The sequence below is a fragment of the Emydura macquarii genome, unplaced genomic scaffold (assembly GCF_026122565.2).
Source record: "Emydura macquarii macquarii isolate MOO-44397 ecotype Brisbane River unplaced genomic scaffold, CSIRO-AGI_Emac_v2 contig_1390, whole genome shotgun sequence".
In the NCBI taxonomy this organism is placed as follows: domain Eukaryota; kingdom Metazoa; phylum Chordata; order Testudines; family Chelidae; genus Emydura; species Emydura macquarii.
The window spans coordinates 388,490-405,139 of NW_027131527.1; the positions used below are offsets into that span (position 1 = coordinate 388,490).

Here is a 16,650-nt window from a genome sequence, read left to right on the forward strand (position 1 = left end):
TGGGGAGGTGGTTTAGCTTGAATGGCAGAAGCTCAGGGTTTTGTTGGCAGGAGTCAACTGAGAATGGATGTGTCCAAGGATGTGCTAACTGAAGGCAAGTTTTACTGGTAGAACCGTGTAGAGTAGATCAAGCCTTAGACAGAGCATATCTTACATATATTCTGACTAGGTCTGTCTTGCCACTTGAACTGAGAATCCTTGGGGCCAACACTAGATGTTCTGCCATTGACACTAACGGCTTAATTCTGCTTCTGTTGAAATCAGCAGCCAAACTAACCTCAATGGAAGGAGGACCCAGGCCCTGAGGAAGATATCCTTCAGATGTCAAGCGCATCCTGTATCCTCTTGCATGGCATCCAATCACTAGGGCAAGCTCATCAATGAGTATTATAGTATCTAGTTTTTTTTTTGTTGGTTCTTGTTTGTCTGGTAGGTTATTTTGGTGCCTCTCTGTGACTGTCCAGTTGATATCCTGATTTTGAAGGAATTGTAGTTCAAAACAATACTATTTCCAGCACTTACCCATGTTGCTTGCTAATATGGATTATTAAATGATAGCTCCATCATAGGCAGAGCACAAGATACGAGAGCTAGAAAAATGCAAACAAACTGAGGACTTACAAGATATATAAGTAGAGACATAGGACCTGTGGAGCAGTAGTAGAAGTAGAGGGAAATAAAGGCACCTCAGAGAGGGAGGGGCACAAAAGACACTTCAGAGAAATATTTGCTCTTCATGTTTTTTCTCTAGGTGAGGCATACCAACCACATGGCTGAATCTGGCTTAACATGCAAGGGATTCATACAATAGGTGAAAAGCAGTTTTTGCCTGCAAATAACAATCTTTTATCTATGAAAAATTCAAAGGGAAGAATAGAGCAGGATGAAAATTTTCCATTGAAACTTATTGACAGAAAATGACTGTTGAACAAAATTGAAGTTTTAGTGATAGGATTTCTTTAGTCAAAAGTTTTTGGGTTTTCATTGGAAAACACCGCCCCCCCCCATCCCCATCTGGTTTTTCAGTGAAATCCAAAAAAATTTGATAAGTGGAGAAAAACAGTTGTTTTTGTTTAAATTTTTCTCTTTTGCTGTGGGAGGGAAAAAATCCCCATGAACTACTGTGATTAGCCCCTGTTCCTCCTACTCTGTGACCATGGTGCAAATGATTTTTGTACTAGATCTGCATAACATCAATCTCCAATTGTTTGTATCTTTAATATAGTAAAACTTGGGAGCGTCCTTCTAGACCTATTTCCAGAGAAATCATCATTCGCTGGTTCAAAGAGGAACAGCTTCCACGACGCGCTGGATTTGAGAGGAACACTAGTGCTGTTGCACCCTGGTTTCATGGTAATTCATTGATCTTTATTTTATCTTATAACTGAGCCTGAAGGACATTCTGGGTTGAAGCAATGGTTTACAGAATATATTTTGTTTGCTTTTCGCAAGGAGTTGGAACATAATAGGCACTCTCAATCACATGTCTAGTGGGGAGTAATCTTGTTCACCTTTCTCACAAAGACTGGTATAAAATAGGTTGTAGTCTGATAAGTAATGTTGATCCGTCATTTTATCATGGAGAGATGATTCTTCCCCCACTTTCTTTTCCCCTGTTTTGTAGCTGAATTTGTGACACTTGCCAGTTGTCCTCCCATTTCTTAGCATTAGCAGAGCCTACACTGGACAACTGAATACCTGGAATGAAATTTGGGGGAGAGGGAATCTCATTTTAATTCTGAATTACAAACACAGTTTTTATACTTGCTGTAATTATAAGGGTGGGAACCAAGCATTCAGGCTAATCATAAAAAAATGTAGCTAACACAAAGATTTTTATTTATGAGTTTGAATTTATTTTAGACCCAAGCCACAATGATTTTTTCATCTGAGTGTTAGGAATCAGAGCATTATAGTAGGAGTGGTGGGCCTGACCTTTGTTTGACTCAATTGTTGTTTTTTATTATGGAGTCTCTGGGTTGTGTTTTTAGATAATCCCTCACTTTCCAGGAGAGTACGTTGACAGAGGTGAGCCTCCCTCACGCCCTGTTTTCAAAGCATAAATAAGTTAAATGTGCATATGGAGAATCATAACTCAACTAATCTGTTACAAGCAAAAAATGGAGAAATACAATTATGGACAACTCTTGTCTGGCTCTGGGCTGTGGTTTCAAATCCTTCTCACTTTACACGACTTCTTACTTAAGTATTTTAGGACACATCAGCAAGCTGCTATTTTCAGTTGTTTGAAGCACTATGCCAAAAAAAAAGAAGTGGATAGCTTGTAAATATTATACATTTCAATTTTTTATGAGCAGTGATGCAGACAAAAGAAAGATGGGTCTGTAGATGCAGATATTTGACATGGGATCACTTTAAGAGGTAATTAATGTGATAATTGTATTTTCTCTAGTTTACAGTATATGGCAAGATAAAAGGAGCAAACATTCAGCTCCATGATTTATTTACTGATTTATAGAGCTGGTTGAATTACGCAAGAAAGCATCTGTGAACATTCATAGGAATAAAATCATTTGAGGTAATTTCCACATTATTTGCAACCCACATTTATTTGCTATTTGCAAACATTCTGATGGGCAAGGTTTTCCCCCCCAGAGTGTGTGAGGGAATTTCATTCACATGAATATACATGGGCAGATGCAAACATGTATTTTTGCAAAAGTCATCTAAGCCTTGATGTAAAGCCCAGTGAGGTCAATGGGAGTCTTTTTTCACTGACTTCAATAACCTTTAAATCCAACTCTGAAGGTATGCCTCCACTGCATTGTAAACCAAGGTCTGTGGGATCCAGGCTTGTGGACTTGGTCTTTTCGAGCCATTGCTTGAGTGTCCATACTGCATTGTAAAAGTGATTTTACAGTAGCTGAACCCAACAGCCATACTAACACTTCCTTACTGCACTACACAGGTCTTCTGACTTGGATCTGCAGCTTGACCTGTGTCCATACTGCCAAATAAGAGGGCAGAAACAACTGGAATTCATAGGAGGAGAGCTGAACTCAATAACACTGAGGGCATCATTACCATCAACCAGGTTTCAGAATATAGTAGACCTCACTCTCAATAAGAGCCAACCCAACACTATCCGCTCACACAGCACTTCAACTACTAGGACACATGGCAGCTACGACCTTTGGGATCAAACATGCATGGCTTCACACACAATGTCTATAGGGCTGGCTATTAACCACCTACAAACCACACAAACATGGTTTGAACAGAACTCTAATATGCTAAACAAGGTCAAAGAATCACTACTATGGTGGACTCCAGTCACCAACATGATGACCGGAATCCCATTTGCACAACAACCATCCTCTGCTATGATCACTACACATGCATCCCTAATAGGTTGGGAAGCCATCTACAGAACCGTACAGTACAAGGCCAATGGTCCAAAATTGAAAAAAGTTTGCACATAAACCTTAGAACTTCACACAGTTTAGAATGCATCCTGACACTTTCTTCCACTTATAAAGAAGAAAACGATAAAAATAATGACAGACAACATTGTGTGCATGTTTTACACAAACCGACAGGGAGGAGCAAGATCCCACTCCCTATGTACCGAAGCGATAAAACTTGGGAATTGGTGCATCAAACACAACATCAATAAATCAGTAGCATACTTACTAGGATGACAAAACACCACTGCAGATGTCCTTAGCAGAAAATTGGCCAAAACCACGAGTGGGAGTTGAACAATGTGTTTCTGAAAAACATTTTCTGACAATGGGGTCAACCAATGATCCACTGTTTCATGACTACGAAAAATCACCTGTTCTGCTTAAGGGTGGGATACGAAGGGGATAGATGGGGGTTTCGTTTCTTATCAATTGGAGTGAACACCTCCTGTAGGCATTCCCACCAATTCCCTTGATCCCCAGAGTTATCCACAAGATACGCAGGGACAGGACAATGGTGATAATGATAGTGCCCCCATGGCCCAGACAAATCTGGCACTCCTATCTACTTCAAATGTCAATGTTCACACCGATCATTCTCCCACTTTGTGAAGATCTCTCTCAGGACAATGGCCAGACTTTCCACCCAGAACTACAGAAGCTTCACTTGACAGAATGGTTCCTAAGTGGCTTGACATAGAAGAACTAGGATGCTTGGAGGAGATTAAACACATCTTATTAAATAGCAGAAAATTGATGACAAGGAAAACCTACCTTCAAAGATGGTGTAGATTCACAGCCTGGTGCAAAGATAGACACACAGTTGCAACATCTGCACCCATCTCAACCATCCTGGAATACATCCTAGAATTAAAAAAAATCAGAACTATCGATTAGCTCACTAAAAGTCCATCTAGCATCCATTTAGATCTTCCACAACAAAATCAATGATAAAACAGTTTTCACTCACCCAACAGTGAAACAATTTATGTCAGGGATACAAAAGGTGAACCCCAGTATACGTAACCCCACAACACTATGTGACTTAAACCTATTACTAAGGACCATTACCAAAACCCCATTTGAATCTTTAGCAACATGTTCATTTTTACATGTCAATTAAAGTGTCCTTTCTAACAGCCAATACATCAGCTCAACGTGTAGGAGAGACTGGAACACTCATGGCCCATCCACTCTACATGATCTTTCACAAGGACAAGATTATGCTGAGACCTCATCCAAGCTTCCTCCCCAAAATGGTATCAGACTTTCTCATAGATCAACCGATTCACTTATCTACCTTCTATCCTAAACCTCATCACAACCTTCAGGAAGCCGTATTACGCATGCTAGATGTAAGATGGGCTATAGCCTTCTACCCAGACAGAACAAAAACTTTTAGAAAATCAGAAAAGCTCTTTGTTTCAGTGGTGGAACGCACAAAAGGAAAAACCAATATCTACTCAGAGATTGTCAAAAAGGATAGGGTGTATCCATTCATGATATGAACTAAAAAACTTGAAAGCTCCCTTGGGGTCCAAAACACATTCAACGAGAACAATGTCTGTGTCTGTAGCATTCCTCAACAACATCCCTGTTACAGATATATGTAAGGCAGCTATGTGTGCCTCTGCACATACGTTCTCAAAACATTATGCCATTGATCGCGCATCCAGAGGAGATGCCCAACTTTCAACTGCCCAACCAAAAGACTCCAAAGTACCTTCCACCGAATGAGGGGCACTGCTCTAGAGTCACCTAAAGTGGAGAACCCACAGGGATGCAACTGAAGAAGAAGAGATTACTCACTTTGTGCAGTAACTGAGGTTCTTCAAGATGTGTGTCCCTGGGGATGCTCCACTACCCCTACTCTTCCCCTCTACTTAGGAGTTCATATGCTGGACTCTATGGTGGAGAAGAAGCAGAGGGTGTTGGGTTGTGCTCATGCAAAAGAGGTGCCAATGGTGCGGATGGGAGCTGCGCATCTGTGACCCGGATGAGTACTGCTGTAAAATCTCGTATCAAGGGATGCGAGGACACACTGACATCTAAAGTGGAGTGCCCCCAGGGACACACATCTTGAAGAATCTCAGTTACTGCACAAGGTGAGTAACTTTCTCTTGTGATTTCCAAGCAAGGAAATTCCTTGCTGTTTGTTTCGATTGTGTTCTGGGATACAGGACTTTGTGCACATTTTTTGTGTATAAACAAGTTTACACCAAAGCATGTATCTGACTCATATAACTGATTTCTCATTTAAATGGAAACAATCATGCAAGGCCTTGAAATTTGGCTAATGGCTCTGGCCAAAGAAGCAAAAAGTTGTTCATCATCTGTTTAAATGGATGGAGGCATGGAAAACAAGATTGTCTAGTATTTATGTCAGGAGGCTAGGAGCCATGACTCCTGCATTGCCTTTTTGGCGCTACTATTGTATTAGGCCTGGAACCTGCCATGTGCTTAACTACCTCTTGAGCAAGTACCGTTGACTATAATGACTGCTGAGGGTCCCTAGAACTTATAGGATCAGATCTTTCACAACCTTGAGTGAGTCCTTGAATTACCCATTATTCAGTTGCCCTATTTGTAAAATAGGATAATACTTTGCAAGGGTATTTTCAAGCTTCAGTGAAAGATTGGAAGTGCTTTGAGATCCTTGGATGAAATGGGCAAAAGAAAGGTAAAATGTCATGGAGTATGATCATCTGTTATTAGAGCAGTGCTGAAAGAAGATTCTCAGATTGTGTAAAATGATGTAATTCCACTGACGTCAACGGAGCTATGCTGATCTACATCAGCTGAGGAAGTAGCCATCAATCTCTTTGCCAAGATAAAGCTTCAGCACACTCAATATCTTTAAATTTGAATGTAAACATGTAGCATTTTTTATTGGTGCTAACTAGAAAATGAAGGCTTCTTCAAGATGCAAATAAAATCACAAATCCAAATATAATAAAGATTTGGGGTCTTTCTGTACATATTCCACCTCTTGTAATTATGCTAAGCCAAGTGCTCCTGTAAATTCTAATTTCTCCAGTGTGTTTTCATGGGGTGTGAAGCAATGCAGCATATGGGGAATTCTGTCTATATAAAAGTCTCCCTCCAGTCTCATTTGAAGAAGTTGGGCCAGATCTTTGGTGCTGGCTAAGTCACCTTTGTGCCAGATCTAAACTACTGCAGCATGGGGAGTGTAGTCTACTGGATGGAACTCAAGGCTAAGCAGTCACATGTTGTATTCCTAGATCAGCCACTAATGTGTTGGGTGACCTTAGGGAAGTCATCCTACGTTTTCCTCTGTCTCACTTTTCATCCTCCTGTAAAATAGATACAATAAACATTTTGCACGTTCTGTACAATCTTCAGGTAAAAAGTACTATAAATATACAAAGGGTTATTAGTTACATTTACTATGTGGTAACACCTGGAATAAATGTAAAAGACCTTTTTTAAGGTATCTAGCTAGTATTTCTTTACTTACTCCCAAAAATAACTGCAAGGAAAAAATCAATTTCAGCTCCAACAGTCGTTCCTTTTTCATAGAATAGAAATATTATTAATCTCATCACTCCAACACATGGAAAATGTATCGTTTAAGTTATGGTAACATTGATCTTTCTGGTTTGTGTTCAAGAAACTGCAGTGAGTTCTTGAAAAATTATTATTTTTAACATGGAGGTGTCAACTGCAGCTCCATAGTAAAGGTTGAGTTGTGTTTTGTACTGAATGCAGGGATTCAGCTTTTCTTTAAGTCTGTAGAATACACTCTGTCCTTGTCCCAAAATTACAGCACTTACTCCTTGGGTACAGAATGAATTTTGGAACATTTAAAAAAGAAATCTGTTAGTTAGTGTGAGTTAAAATTAGTGGTAAAAAGGGTCTCTTAAAAATGTGTAGAGTCATTTTTTGTCCTAAATGATATCAGCTCAAACATTGTCTGTCTACAGAAATTGGCAGAGAGGTGAATCTTGAGTAGATCTGGTGCTGTGTGTGTATGTGTGTTAAAGAAATGTTTAGGGTTCATGATTTTCCCCCTCCCACTATTAGTCTCCTTCAAGACAGACAGGAAAATATTGTCCTTCAGAGACTATCACAAGAACTGTCCTCTTTCAAAATGGCTGCCCTCTCCCATTGTTATTAATAGACTGAAGCCCTGGCTTGACTTTAATAAAGATGGTCATTGGCTCCATTCACCTGCTCCTCTCTGCCTCCTTACAGGATATAAAGCAGCTTAGCTTCACTCCCACTGGGAAGTGCTGGTTGTCAATTGGCTTATGATTCCTGAAGGACTTGAGATAGCTGGGGCTGCTTGAGTATCAGGGAGCCAGAACCAGCTTCTTGGCTACCCCGAACATATCTTGGTTCAATTGATAATCAATTGATTCTCATTTGCACAGCACCCTTCACTATAGTCTTAAGGCAATCATAAAAATTACATAAATTATTTGAATACCTAAGCCCAGAAAATTAAAGGTTCAGGATTTCATAATTAGCAATTGATACCATACCAACTGATCAGTGAATGTGGACTCTGAGGACACAATATTACGATCCCTTCTTGGGCTTGATACTAGAGATGCATGAAACTTGCTATGAATTTGCAATTTAGGCTGAACTTTGCCAAGGTCAGTGAATCTTGAGTTTTAGGTAAGCTTTGAATTGGATTTATGGTTTCAGATGGAAAGCTGTTTTACATGGATCACAGCTGGAGACAGGTAAAACTGGGCTGTTTTGACTGAGTTTTGCTTTCGTTTGGGGAGTTTTCAAACCTCAGTGCAACCCATGCCAAAGTAAAATGAAAAAGTTTCAGTCTTCCCCATCTGTTGTTAAGTATTGCCAAACTCTATCACATACATCTGCAAACAACCTTGGTTGTTGTCAATTAGCTGCAAACATATGATATAGGCCAGGAATATAATTCCTTTTGGCAACAAAAACATGGGCCTCTACCCTCCTAACGCTTAACTGTTCTGTGCTGTAATGTGAGATGCTGGTTGCTGAAACACCCGCTAACACTTCGCCCTTCGTGGTTATTTCCTCCACTCTGTCCCTTCTGTTTAAACTCCACTTAGGCATGCAGATCTTTTCCCACTCAAATTGGCATGTCAGTTGTTATTTCTGGGAAAGTGCAGATGTGGCAAACTTTCAGATCCTGAATTTTGGCTCATGCATCGTTTGTCTCAAATCATTCAAGTGTCACTTAGCAAACAAGAACCAGACTCTAAAATTATCCCATCCTTAGTTAAGATTTGAAAGTCCATGATAGCTAATTGAAATCTACCTACATTATGTCAAGCTCTCAAAGGTGTAATAAGGACATGTCTGAGGCATCACTATTATCAACACATTATTGTCTTAAATCTATTACATGCCATTAGTGAAGGAGCTTAGGTGTTTGACAGGGAGTCTTCCTGAGATCGAGACATCTGAGCCCAAAAGTATGGTGTTCCCTCTGATTTCAGATCAATAATTCTTTCTCTAATGGCTTTTCCCCCATGTTGTTTGTGGGAAGAAACGCTGACAGAGGTAAGTAGCCAGGACTTTTCTGCAGATTGGATACCTTCAGTATGGAGAGAAGATTTTTAACATTCCCAGATGTCTAACGTTTTTGAGCCTTTGTGTTTTTGTTTTGTTTTTAGAATAACCCTGCGACTGGGATAGGATCCAACAGCAAGATTTCTTGTAGCTTCTATTGAAATGAGCATTTTCTGAGGGCCACAATTCCTTAATTGTTTGCTTTAATCATGCAGCAATAAATACAGTTTGCTTGTTTGTTCATAAAACACACACTTCTTCTTGTTCTCTAAAGGGGGAACTCAGTAAGTAAGAGAGCATGCTAGGATGAGATGTAGTATATTGTGAAGTAAACTGCTCTGGAGATATGGAACATTTTTATGTGAATTATCAATTTTCCTATTGTTACTTTATCTGCTTTTTTTTGCCTGTTTGATCCGCTATTTTGAGAATACAGAGGGATGAATCCTCAGCTTGTTTATATAGAAATGGAATTAAGGAGCACTTGATGGAGATAGCGCCTTATCCAAAGCCTATTGAAGTCAATGGGAGCCTTTCATAATGTCATAATCCTGTTCCAAGTGGACCTGTCCATGTCCCAAAAATCATTATTGCACTTAGTGCTAAATGGCACCTGGCTTGGCAATTTAGCACAAAGGCCACAGATTGAATCAGTCTGGAGACTGAATCACCTTCTTGTCCCTCCGGGGGCTCCCTCTTAAACAGGGCTAATGGTAGGACATGGTGAATAACCCCCCATATGTTATAAAGGGACTGCTGTACACAGAAGTCAATTTGGGAAAATCTAGGTGACTGGTGTTTGAAGGTATATTGAGGAGGCAACTCCTGTTTTTGTACCAAACCCTTGAAGTGGTAATTCCTAGGCATGAGAATATTATTTTGAGTATCTTAAAAATAGACAATATGCCCCTGACAGGTTTTGTATTTGTGGACCATGAATGGATTCACTATATAATGACAGTGATGTGATCCCAGCTCTGTATTCACTGGGAGATGATTGACAGCATCACCATATCAATCCCAGGCATCCAACTAAAATATGAGGTACCATCTCATACAGACTGTATTTTTCAAGAACAGCACGGTGTTTGGTGAATATGTGCTAAATCTTTGGATTCCTCGTGGGCTACCGGTAGCTGATGATGGGTGTTTCAAGCTCAGTAACGTATGGCAAGAAAATCTGACCACTTCATAAACTCTGAGTCAATTCTCGACTTCTCACTCTGGAAACTAAAGGTATTTTTTATTGGTTCTCAGAAATGAGAGCATTCCAGTAGTATGTCACTCCACTTAGCTCTCAATAATTGTTTTGCTCTGTCAGTCCTTTGGAAGGCTTTGGGATTGTTTTTTTGGTGCCTTTACAGTTCAAAAGTGTGTACATAGAGAAGTTCTTGGCAAACAGAAGAAATGTTTTAGACCCATGATCCCCTTTATAGGAGTGCAGAGTTTCAAAGTGAGGTAACGTGATCTGAGGCATTCAGCAGGGAGAAAAGGAAGCACAATAGAGCATCAGAGTTATTGCTCTGAAATGAGAGTGAGGTAACTGAATAATTCATGTAAATAGGCTAATTGCTAATGTGAAAATAGGCTTCCCTGTCTCTTCAGGATAGGTAATCTTCCTTGCTTTCTGTTTAACTGAGACTCAGATGCTATCTGCTGAAGAAATAGATGGTGGTTAGAAAGAGGTTACTTTACTGGACAGATGTTGGATACTAAAAATAAGTGATTACACAAAGCGTGTGACTACAGATGTAGAGAGATGTTTGTCTGGTGTGGGGTGTGAAAAGTTTAGAAGACAAACAGGTTAAGTGCACTGAGTATGAACTGCCTCGGTATTGGAAGATTTTTTTAAACTAATCTGTGTCATTCCAAGGTTTAGGTGGCATCAGACTATCCTTTTAATTTGGTATGCTCCAGCACTGGACTCTTTTACATGAAGCAAAATAATAAGAAAAAAGAACAAAAGTAATTTGAGACTGACTATATCTGTTCTGCTGTCATGTTTGGAGATAATATGTATGCAAACTAATCAGTATAGTACAAGAGTGTCATTTATTTAGAGTAAATAAAGTATAAGGACCTTCATTTTGAGAAAGTAAAAAAAGATAAAAAGCAAGGACAGAGCTCTAACACATGCCCCAGAAGAGGAAAGTATTTCTTGGTAGATGTTTCTTCCAACCATTGGACATGTAGTATGACGGTGGTGTCCTTTTTAAACTAAAATAAACAAACAAAAAACTAAAGCAAAAATAGTTGCTTATAAACATCTAGACCACCTTCTGTTGATATGCATGTATCCATCTATTACATCTGTATCACACAAATCATTTACTTGACTGAACAATCAGTATTAATCTCAAGATAGTTTCCTTTTTTTCCTCTCCTCCATATTTCCCATTTATAGCACAGCAAATACTGTAGTAAAATCAAAGCCCAGAGACTATAGTCAGCTTTCTTGCAGTGGTCTTCTGACTGGCCCTTCGTCCTTACTATGCAAAGCATTGGAACTACTGCCCTATTAATCCAGCCTCTTGGCAAAAGCTATGCAGTTATCAGTTTGACAGCTCTTTTGGAATGATGTCTTTTGAATCTTCCTAAAACAAAATTACTCTCTCAAACAGGTTCTCAGTGGATCACTTGTGCGCTGTGATCACACAGAGAAAAGGCACATCACTGTGCAGAAATAGGACGGTGGTTTGGCTTGCCAACTCTAGTTGACTCAGGTAGCAGCAGATTGTGACACTTAACCTGTTGGCACTGCAAGAACTAGATGCTGGGAGATGATTTGAAAACAAAGGGAAGATACTTCTGTGAGTTTGCTGACTACTAACCTGTATGCAGCTTCTTTCTGTATGTGTGTGTTTGCAGGGGTGTGCACAGAAATTGAACTTTTGCCTCCCCAGCTTGGAAGGAGCTTGCTCTCTGCCCCTGCAGACCCACGGCCGGAGGGGTTCTGTGCTCCTGATGATTATTGGGGGGAGGGGACATGTTTGTGTTGGACAGGGGCTAAAGTAAGGAGATTGTGGGGGAGCATAGCTCTCCTTTCTCTGCTAAAAGCAAAGGGATAGCTCCCCCTCCTCTCCCTGACATGACCTCTGTCTGCCTCTTCAAGGTCTCGTGCTCTCATCATTTTCTAAAAGTTCAGAAAAACCAGCATAATGTCCTGGGAATCAATGGGTTTATACAGATTAACACCTAGTAGGATCGGCCCACCTCCATAGCATGTTCAGAATCAGTAGGTACAAAATATTACTGAACATTCTGGCCCTGAGGTTAACTACCTCTGGCCCCTTAAATCTACATGCATCTTTCTTGACTGTACATTACTACTGTAAAACAGGCCCAGAACGTTTGATTAAAAATGGAGCAGTATGGAACTGGGTACCTGCCTCTTGAATATTTTCCTTTAGGTTAAACTTAAACTGCAGACCACGTATGAACACTTCGTTCAAACTGAAAAGTAGTAATAATTCATGAGACTGAGAGCACAGCTTCCCCCTCAGTTTTCCCCACAACCATACTAAGAGATCCTTTGCAGAATGGGCATTGCAGTTTCAGCGGAGTCTACACATGATTATGTAGCCAAATGAATCTCCATTCTCACATTCAAGGGCTCAGATCCTCAGCTCTTGTAATCTGGCATAGATCCATTAAGAGATCCTTAATTTGTGAGCCTGTGTTAGCAGCCCAGCCCTGTAGGCTGTAAGGATTCTCATTTGTTTGTAGTTTGCCAGATCCATGGCTGCTGTAATCTGGAGTAGCTCTATTGAAGTCATTTCCACCTCTTGAAACTGGGTACATTTTAGATTTAGGGCCCCTAAATTTGGATTACAGGGCTGTGAATAATAGCACGCACCAAAGAGCTGTTAGATTACATTAATACAAACTTGCACACCTTTTAGTGTGTGCCTGCAGTGTACACATGGTGGAATGACAATGGAGCACTTTGGTGTGCAGTGATATTCACACCCCTGTAGTCTGAACTGTGGGGCAGTATGGACACTGCTGTAGATCATACCACGGTGAGCATCATTCTGACTCCTAGATCATTGTACCTCACTGATGACATTTTGATTGTCCATCACAGCACCACACACTTAGACACAAGGGTCTGTCTTTTCAGTGGTTCCACTGACTGTAGTGAGAGTTGGATCAAGCCCCAACACTGGAATACCATAAGTGATGTACTTTAAGGTTACAGGACTGCCGCTCAGAGGTGTGAGTAGCTTTTACAGTGCCTACCAGCAGTCTTGCTTGACTTTTGCTAGTGCTATGGTATCTGATTATCACTTCCATGAGTGCTTAAAGTCAAACCTTTGTCTAGGACTCAGTAAACAAAAACCAGCCCCTAGGTATGTTTTAAGCAAGAAGATAAACATTAACTTTGTGGATTACAAACTTCTCACTCTAGCCAAGTGCTTTAGAAGAAAAATTAGTAGCCCAAATTCCTTATAAAGGTTCTATAAAGTATTTACCAAAAACCACACCGTCAAAGTGCTTTATAAAAGTCTATTTGGAATATTAGTTTGAATATAGGGAAAAAATTCCATGTAAAATATGGCAAATTTATATATATTTTATACTTGTATAAAAAGTATATTTTTTACTATGTATATAAAGTCTGATCCAAAGCCAGTTACAGACAATGGACAAACTCCCAATGGCTTTAGATTGGATCTGTCCTGTACATGGTAAATGTGTGCATCCATATTTTAAGTGTGTATTGCAGACAAAGTAATAATATGAAATAAATTTGACCAAAGCAAACCAACATTTTTCACCTGGGGAAAGATATAAAAACCAAAAACTACAGTATGTTTTCTTCTTACTTAATTATTATAAGCCCAGTTATAACATTTGAAAACTGTGGCAATTCTCTCTCCTTACACTCACTGAACCCTCCAGACACTGATTTACAGTAACAATCATCACTGAATTTGCAGAAGGGATGGTATCCTGACAGTATCTTAATCATCTATAAGACATGATGTTATATGTAAGTTGTTAGGGCAGTTTTTGAAGTCCACCATGCACACTTCCATATAATTGTAACATCTGCCATCTTTCTGGAGCCATTAATTTCTTTATAAAGAGTATATTTTGGGGGGGAGGTGCGTATTTTTTTTCTTTGAAGATCTTCACTGTTAAATGACTTACCCTTTAAATTGTTTTAAACAATCACTTGTATCATAATTGTAAAACAATCTCTTGTATCATAATTCACTACAGCAAAGCACAATTAGGATATTGCTAACTTTTGGAAATGTGCATGGCAACCATTGCCAAGCCATCCCTTTTAGACAAGGTAGGATGTGGCTAGAATAAAATCTTTACCTTTAAAGGCTTACACACGAGGTTTTCTTCACACTTCATCACCAGTAATTTTGATTATTGTAGTGTAAGTTGTGCTGGCCATCCAGCTCTAATTGTACTGTGTGTCTTATTCGACAGATTCCCACTGGTTTCATGTGCCAGTTTAGCTATAAATTATGGGCTGGATCTTCTGCTGAAACCTAGTCCCTTTGGGTATGTCTACATTGTGATTAAAAACCCCACAGCTATAAAATTGCAGTGTAGATGTTCGGGCGTAGGCTGCGGCTCAAGGGTCTCAAAGCCCAGGCTCAAGCCTGAACCTGAATGTCTACACTGCAATTTTATAGCCCTGCACCAGGTCCCCGTGAGCCTGAGCTGGCTGACCCTGGCTCTGAGACTCAGTGCTACAGGTTTTTTAATCAGAATGTATACATAGCCTTTGGGCTGCCGGAAAGCATCCAGTTCTCCCTGGTAAGCATAGGGTGTCTGCTAAGCTTTGGGGTGCATAGGAGAATGTCAGGGGGAGAGAGCAGGTAGAAAATACTGTAGCTCCCTGGTGATGGACCTCGCATTAATGTCCATACCTAACTGGTATAGATTAAAGTAAGTCCCCAGGCTGCTCTGATTTTGGCTAGGGTTGGTGTAGCAATGATTACAGAATCAGAAAGCCATCACCAGTTCCGTGGGGCTTCCCCCAGCTGCTGAGCCCAGCTCCGACTGAATGCAGTTGAGAATCAGGACGTATATTTCATTATTTTCAAGTAAAAGAAAGTTACAATTAAAACAACTTGGGTACAACTTAGAAAAAAATCAACATAAACACAAAGCAATGTGGGGATAAAATGGATAACATCAGCCTCTCTAGTAAATTAGTGACTTGTCAATGACTGTAATAAAATATTTTGCCTACTACCATGCTACCCAATTAGCCTTTAGACATTTCTGTGTCCAACATTGGACTAACAATATTACTGGTTAGATCACTGCATTAGTGAATGTATATCTTTGTATTGACTGGTGAATCAATACTGGAGTGAAAACAATGCAATTCTAAATAACATATCGGGGGTGAGAAGAGAAAACAAAAGATGCTGAATATACCTTGTTCTCACCCTAGTCTGTGGTATCAATCGTAGAACACTCATCTCTCTGTAGTTCAGTTAGTAAAACTGCAAAACCTTTCCTACATGGTGTTACCTTTTGATAAATCATCCAGTAGATATGTACAAAATGGTAATTCACAGAAGTTTCTGACATATCTGTATGCTAGTCACTAATTAAGGTTTTGTCTTAGAGATTTATTTCTTACTTCATGTACAAGCAGACCTCGATTCAAATCCCTTACAGGCCCCCAAATAGAGGAAAACCTAACGTCTCTGTTTCACAGTGGGGAACTGAGGCTTAGTGTTGAAGTGCTTTCAGATTCTCATATAGAATTGCAAATTATTATTATTGCCTTTATGGCAAGAGCTTTTATTAGTCGTAGGAATATATACTGTATTATTTCTGCTACAGAGCTTATTATGAAGAATTTGGGGCCTGAGAAACATTTTAAAATTCCAAACTTTATCAATGGCATCTACTGATCTGACCCAATGCTATTGAATTTTGACGGGACCAAAAGGTATCTGTCACATTACTTTCTTCTATTCTGCATCTCTAGCAAGGATCAATTTAATCCAGATCAAATGTTCTTAGATATGCTATTATCCAGGACGTTCCAATCTCATTCCCCCATCCTCCTTCCCCCTTGTGGAGCCTGTTAGAGGTAGGGTAGGCCCCTGACCCTTTCAGAAGGCGGGCTGCCTTCTGTCAGGGCCTTTTTATGAAGGAAGGTTGTGTTGATATGTGATGAGGTGGTGTCAATACCTACTCAGTGGTGTTGGGTTAGTAAATGAGGATGTAGCACCATCAAGCTTTAATGCAGTGTCACAGTGTGAAGAAATAGACATTCCAATACAGAATCATACTGCTTTTATTTGTCCCACGAGACGAATGCTGGAATGTGCAGTGCTGCTCCCACAGGCTTTCAAATTTCCTCTTTCTCTGGGAGTTTTTAAGAGTTAAGGTAATGATTTCTTTACAATGTAACTAATGACTGAGGGGGCTGACTTTTTCTTTCTGATTTTATTGAATGGTTCCTAGAGATACTCTGTGATAAAGGTAGGCGCTCCATATAAAATGTACTGTATAAGTAGGTCCAGTTTGGTTTTTTGTTTTGTTTTTTTAATTGTGAAGATCCGCATCAGTCAGCCCCAGTGTAATTAACTGATGATTAAAGTTTCTCTTGGTTGTTCATTTTGCTACTTGTCTTCTGGCTTGACAAAATCTTCCAGTGGCTTCTGGTTATATGGATTATTGTGTTCTTTTTTCTTCATTT

General features: G+C 39.8%; 1 protein-coding gene across 1 annotated transcript in view; it reads left to right on the forward strand.

Moving 5' to 3' along the window:
* Positions 1-16,650, forward strand: part of SH2D4B (SH2 domain containing 4B) — a 90,282-nt gene that overhangs the window by 43,258 nt on the left and 30,374 nt on the right. Inside the window, exon 6 of the mRNA XM_067552924.1 lies at positions 1,226-1,353. Within this exon, the coding sequence (XP_067409025.1) occupies positions 1,226-1,353 (128 nt within the window). The remainder of the gene's footprint in view (positions 1-1,225; positions 1,354-16,650) is intronic.